Genomic DNA, 6,581 nt, shown 5'->3' on the forward strand with positions numbered 1-6,581 from the left:
CTCTCTTTACCACGTTTTAAAACATTATGCGTCACGTGTGTTATTTGAAAAGAGTCGGTTTGGACTAAATTGAAAATTTTAAAATATTATGGACTAAGTTGAAAACGAGAAAGGGAGATATTTATAGAATAAAGCAAGTGGCGCGTGAGAGTAAGGGTGAGAGTGGGGAAAGGAATGAAAAGGAAGAGAAAAGGAATCTATTTACAAAGCCATTATGTCATCATCAATAAGTGAGACCAAAAGGGTCTTTGGAATCAATTGGTCCACACAAACGGCCATTCTAATGTTAAACGTGATCTTCTATTTCTCATATTCCATATAAATTTCAATTAAAAAAAAAATTAGGACGATAAACTTTACGCGTTATGTTCGGTTTAATTCGGTTCTGTTCAAAACTTTACGTTCTATGTTCGATTTATAACTAATTATAAAATTAGATCATATTTGAATGAGAGCGATTTTGGTTATATAATCTCTAAAAAAGATTTAAAGGGAGTGAAAGTTATTATATATGCCAACAAAATGTATCTTTTTTCGGCAGCTCGATCATATAAATTTTATGGTTAGACGTGCTTTACTTAGAACAATTATAGATTGGGTGACCTCCTATAAATTTTCATATGGTATAAGAACACGTATTGGCCTGTTGGCTTAATCATATGAACTCTATGGTTAAACGTGCTTTACTTAGAGCACGTGTTGGTCTTTTGGCTCAACCATATGAACTTTATGGTTAAGCATGTTTTAAGAGTAATTATATGTTGGGTGACCTCCTAGAAATTTTTCTACGAGGCATGTAAGTGAAAACAAAATATGCTGTGGGGATCTTACTAAGTAAGTAACGGGACCATATAGAAATTTTCCTAGGATGCAGGTAAGTGAAAACAAAATATGTAGTGGGGATCTTACTAAGTAACGAGACCATATTGAAGGAAAATATCGGAGTCATCAACCATATTAACCTATTTAACGCTAAATTAAAAAATTTAATAAATAAATATTTTACAAAAACTAAATTAAGCTGGTAATTTCATGGGAAATTAACCATAACTTTGGGAACAATATGTAAATAAATACACTTAAAAACAAAACTCCAAAATTTATTCTTCCCAAAAAGGAAAAAAAAAAACACATATATTCAAACAAAAATTGGATTTTCTCTCTCATCATCACTCACGTGACACCCTTTTGCCTCTAGAGTGAGAAAGAAGCACCAAAAAAAAAAAAAAAAAAGGTTTTGCTCTGTTCCTTGGAGAGGGAAACAAGCAGCATCTTTGTAGAGAAGAACAGAGAAACCAGAATTCTCCAAAACCAAAACCCATTTTCTTCTGTGTGTGTGTGTGTGTGCGCGCGCGCGCAGAAGCTGCTACAGCTCCCCTGTGTCACTATCACCTTCCAAACCCTTCTCTATTTCAAACCAGGGAAGAACAGAGAACTTTTCTTAAAGCAAAGGGCATCTTGAATCAGCCGTTTCTGTGAAAACCCATCATTCCTATTACTCAAATGCAGCAGCACCTGATGCAGATGCAGCCCATGATGGCTGCCTATTATCCTAACAACGTCACTACTGATCACATTCAACAGGTTCTTCTTCTTCTTCTTCCTTTTTTATTTCTGTCTTTCAATCCATTTATCTTATTAATCCAACCCCATTTCCTGTTTTTCTTTCATTTCCCTCTTTCTCTCAACTGGGTTTTCTTTGTTTTTCACTTATGGATGCGTTTCTTCTTTTTAATATTGGGTTTGTTTAGTTTGCTTTCTTTGCTTTCTTTCTTTCACGTGCCTTTGTCTCTACTGGATTATCTAATTACACGAGCTGAGACTAACCCATCTATGGCTTTCTTGTTTATTTCCATCTCTTTTCTTGATATTTAAGGGCTTGTTTCCTTGTTGGTCTAAAGTTAATCACTCTGTTTTTTGAAATTGCATGATTCACTTCTGCCTTTTGGCCTTAATCTTAATGGAAAAGGAAGCTGAACTTGTTGGATGGTGGCTTCTTTATGCTTTTTTGCCCCTCCCTAGCAATCAGGTGGAGCAAAAGTGGCTTGTTGGGATAGGACATTTAAGAGCTTGAGGTTGATTTAGATGCTTGAAACCTCCCTCATATGAAACCGTTCAGAGCTTTGTTGAGGATTGTTGGGAGGGAGTCTACATTGGTTAATTTAGAGATTGATCGGAAGGTATATATCTCCATTGGTACGAGGCCTTTTGGGGAAGCCCAAAGCAAAGCCATGAGAGCTTATGCTCAAAGTGGATAATATCATACCATTGTGGAGAGTCGTTATTCCTAACATGGTATCAGAGTCATGCCCTTGACTTAGTCATGTCAATAGGATCCTCAAATGTCGAACATAAGAAGTTGTGAAACTCGAAAGTGTAGTCAAAAGTGACTCAAGTGTCGAACAAAGGGTGTACTTTGTTCGAGGACTCCAGAGAAGGGGTCGAGCCTCGATTAAAGGGAGACTGTTCGAGGGCTCCATAAGCCTTTGGGGAGGATCTATAGTGTACGTTGTTTGAGGGGAGGATTGTTGAGGATTGTTGGGAAAGAGTCCCGCATTGGCTAATTTAGGGAATGATCCTGAGTTTATAGGTAAGGAATACATCTCTATTGGTAGAGGCCTTTTGGGGAAGCCCAAAGCAAAGCCACGAGAGCTTATGCTCAAAGTGGACAATATCATATTATTGTAGAAAGTCGTTATTCCTAACAAGCTTGAGCTCTTTGAGGACTATAAGTTTATCACTTCTGATCAAACCTAATAATCGATTGTCGTTCTAGAGAACCAAACATTATAGGATGGAGGAGTTGTCATATGAGATTAGTCGAGGTACGTGTAAGTTGGCTGATAAGCATCATAACCCACCTTATATTCTTCATCCAGCACTATACTTCTTAAATTTTTCATCCCGTTTTTTACTTGATATGTTCGTAATTTTCGAACTTCTTATTTGATAATCTATGATGCAGTATCTGGATGAGAACAAGTCACTGATATTGAAGATTGTTGAGAGCCAAAACTCTGGAAAACTGAATGAATGTGCAGAGTAAGAATTTATGCCTTTTCTAATGATTCCACATATCATCTGTTTTTCTATGGAAGTGACTATTTTCCCTTGCATTCGTTCGTAAATTATGCTCTCTCGTGCTCCGTACATATCGTAGCTCTCTCTCTTAGTTAACTGTATAATTCGGCTTATATCTGTATTGTGGCTATGACTATAAACGAAACATTCCTTATAAGGGTATGAAAACCTCTCACTAGTAGACACGTTTTAAAACTGTGAAACTGATGGCCATACGTAACGGGCTAAAGCGGACAATATCTACTCACGGTGAGCCACCGTGATTGGGCTGTTAAAAGTATATTTCAGGATTGTTTTATTACATTGCATCACTCTTTAAATAGCTGTCATAATGTGAGTTATCTCTCTGATTGATCATTTTTGGATTGATTCTGATTCATGATTATCATAGTTCTTCTGGAGTGAGTAACAATGTTAATGGATGAAAATGGATTGATATCTAATTGTTCGCCTATTCAGTTGTCTTGTACTTTTAGACGTGATATCGTGACACGATTATTAGTTTGAACTAGATTCAATTATTATGAGATTGTTCGCCTATTCAGTTGTCTTGTACTTTTAGACGTGATATCGTGACACGATTATTAGTTTGAACTAGATTCAATTATTATGAGATTGAGGATGACTGTAACAGCCAAAACCCACTGTTAGTAGATATTGTCCACTTTGACCCATTATGTATCACCATCAGCTTCACGTTTTTAAAACACGTCCGATAGGGAGAGGTTTTCACTCTCTTATAAGGGATGCTTCATTCCCCCTTCCAACCGATGTGGGATCTCACAATCCACCCCCCTTGGGGGCTTAGCGTCCTCACTAGCACACCGCCCAGTGTCTGGCTCTGATACCATTTGTAACAGCCTAAACCCACCGCTAGCCGACATTGTCCACTTTGGCTCATTACATATTGCCGTTAGCTTCACGATTTTAAAACACGTCGTTAGGGAGAGGTTTTCACTCTCTTGTAACAAATGACAATATATGCCAATGGTGAATTTGGGTTGTTACAATGACGGTTTCGATGCGCAAAAGTAACTCTCTTATGTTCTTTCTCTGCAGGAATCAAGCAAGGCTACAGAGGAACCTCATGTACTTGGCTGCCATTGCTGATTCTCAACCACAACCAACTGCCATGCATGCCCAGGTATGGACCTAACTGTTTCAGGACGTAAATTTATCCGATCACTAGCTGTGTATTGTTAGAACACCTCGTAATTTCGCTTTCAATAGAACTCTCTACCATAACAACCATTTCCATTACCACCATTGTTCTACAATGCTCTATACAAAACCCGAGTTCTTCAAGGATTTAGATATAGATTTAGGTGCTTAATCCAAGACGTTTTGGTTTTGCCATATTCTCTCCAGTACTCTTCCAGTGGCATAATCCAACCAGGAGGACATTACATTCAGCACCAACAAGCTCAGCAGATGACGCCGCAATCACTGATGGCTGCTCGGTCGTCCATGTTGTACACCCAGCAGCCATATTCAACGCTGCAGCAGCAACAAGCTTTGCATAGCCAACTCGGGATGAGCTCGGGAGGAGGCATAGGATTCAACATGCTGCAAAACGACGCAGCCAATGCAGGAGGAGGCAACGGAGGAGGACTTGGAGGAGGAGGAGGAGGAGGAGGAGGCTTTCCAGACTTTGGCCACGGCGGTAGCCTAGGCGGTGGGAGCAAGCAAGAAATGGGAGGCACGGGGTCGGGGGAGGGACGAGGAGGGAGCTCCGGGAGCCATGGCGGTGACGGAGGTGAGACGCTGTACTTGAAATCAGCTGATGATGGGAACTGAAAGCATGGATGAAAAGTAGGTAGAATAGAAGTTAGGAAGATAAAAGAAGAGAAGAAACCTTCTTGCTTTTAGCTTTATGTGTAAACAATGGTGTGAGGATTCAAACCTCATAAAACTTAAAACTTCGGTATCCTCTTCTTACAATATTCTCACAAATGTTTTTAAAATTATATTTAAATTTCAAAATTTTTAAAAGGTAACCTTATAAATTTGAATTCATAAATCTTATATAAAGTTTGATTTAAAAATAACTTAGAAATATAAATAATATATTTAATACCTTTTAAGAAAATAAATCTTATAGCATACACAGACCGGACTCGAGTGAGAACGAGATAAGATATTTATTGTTATATGCCTAATTTTTTTATCTCATTCACATTAGTTGAACTAAAAAAAGAGTTCAAAAGATTCAAACAAACTCGGGTGGTCAAAAAGTGAGGATGTAGTTCATAATCTATGAAAATTATCTTTATATGATCAAAATTTTATTTATTTATTATTATGTGCCTAATTTGTCCCGTTCAAATTCGTTCAACTAAAAAATCAATCAACAACGATTCAAACAAACTCGAGGTCAAAAAGGAAGAATGTGGTTCGTAATCAACAACTCCCTTTTGTGAAACTTCTAAGTTCCCGCCATTCATATTCACCCGTTCTTTTATTTTTTAATTAATGACCTTTTTGCCCCTTAAATAATATATTTTAATCATTTGAACCTCAAATAAATACATCTTAACCATTTAAGTTTCAATATTAGGAAAATACAGAAATTAAGAATAAAGTATATTAATAATTTTTTTTTGGCCAAAAAATAATTGTATTCAGGTAATTGAACAACACAGGATGGTCAATTTTGGCCAATCCAATTACATTATCACTCTTGTTAGACGCAAGACGAACACACTTTGAGCATAAGCTCTTATGGCTTTGCTTTGGGTTCCCAAAAAGCCTCTTAGGATCGACTAACCCATGTGCAAGTGCCGTTCACATGGAACCTTTCCCCTCTTCGGCCTTCAAAGTTCTCATTTGAATATTTGCTACTACCACCAAGATCTGCACCGATGGCCGCTCCGCTCGGGCTCACGCCCAAGGTTTTGCAGCGACCACTACGCCCTCCTACTCATCGGGGCCTAGCACTTGCCCCGACAGCCGGGTATAGGTCACGCGCTTCAGCGCCATCCATTTTCGGGGCTAGTTGATTCGGCACTCATTTTTCAAAAAGGAATTAAATAAATTATATATAAAAAATAAAAATAAAAATTGTATGAAGAACACTTTACACAAACTTCTACATTGATTCAAGGCCTCAAGGAAGGATCTTTCTTCTGGGTTTTGTTAGCCATGGAAGCCGCTGCAAACCCATCAGCATTCAGCCCAGATAAGGCGGAGGAGCCACCGTGGACAGCGGCGGCACCGTCGTCCGCCTCGCTCAACGTACATCGGCCACGGCTGAACCCCGGAATAAACGAACAGGGATTCCTACTGGAACTAGGCACGGCACCTCGCAGCATCGCCATGGGCACCCTCTGTACCGGAAGCCACCGCTCTCCGGTCATGACCCTCGCCGCCGACATGTGGAAAACACAGAGAAAAATGAAAAGAAACGCCGCCGTGTTCATAACAGAAAAACCCATTTGAGAGAAGAAGAGATTGGTTTGATGAGAATTGAAAGGGAAGATTTTGAAGTGTATATATAGAAG

General features: G+C 38.8%; 1 protein-coding gene across 1 annotated transcript; it reads left to right on the forward strand.

Moving 5' to 3' along the window:
- Nucleotides 1–1,223: 1,223 nt before the first annotated feature.
- LOC111493579 (GRF1-interacting factor 1-like) lies at nucleotides 1,224–5,037 on the forward strand. The gene is made up of 5 exons (XM_023143330.1): nucleotides 1,224–1,584; nucleotides 2,966–3,042; nucleotides 4,141–4,225; nucleotides 4,450–4,913; nucleotides 4,951–5,037. Exons 1-4 carry the CDS (start codon nucleotides 1,504–1,506, stop codon nucleotides 4,876–4,878), a joined length of 672 nt encoding a protein of 223 aa, XP_022999098.1. The 5' UTR covers nucleotides 1,224–1,503; the 3' UTR covers nucleotides 4,879–4,913; nucleotides 4,951–5,037.
- Nucleotides 5,038–6,581: the final 1,544 nt, after the last annotated feature.

The sequence above is a fragment of the Cucurbita maxima genome, unplaced genomic scaffold (genome assembly GCF_002738345.1).
Source record: "Cucurbita maxima cultivar Rimu unplaced genomic scaffold, Cmax_1.0 Cma_Scf00019, whole genome shotgun sequence".
Classification (NCBI taxonomy): Eukaryota; Viridiplantae; Streptophyta; class Magnoliopsida; order Cucurbitales; family Cucurbitaceae; genus Cucurbita; species Cucurbita maxima.

What these genes read in the sequence shown, in the direction of transcription:
- LOC111493579 (XM_023143330.1), top strand. Translation starts at nt 1,504, where the DNA reads ATGCAGCAGCACCTGATGCAGATGCAGCCCATGATGGCTGCCTATTAT. An exon ending in AAACTGAATGAATGTGCAGA is followed by an intron (nt 3,043 to 4,140) that starts GTAAGAATTTAT and finishes CTTTCTCTGCAG; the next exon opens with GAATCAAGCAAGGCTACAGA. An exon ending in CAACTGCCATGCATGCCCAG is followed by an intron (nt 4,226 to 4,449) that starts GTATGGACCTAA and finishes TATTCTCTCCAG; the next exon opens with TACTCTTCCAGTGGCATAAT.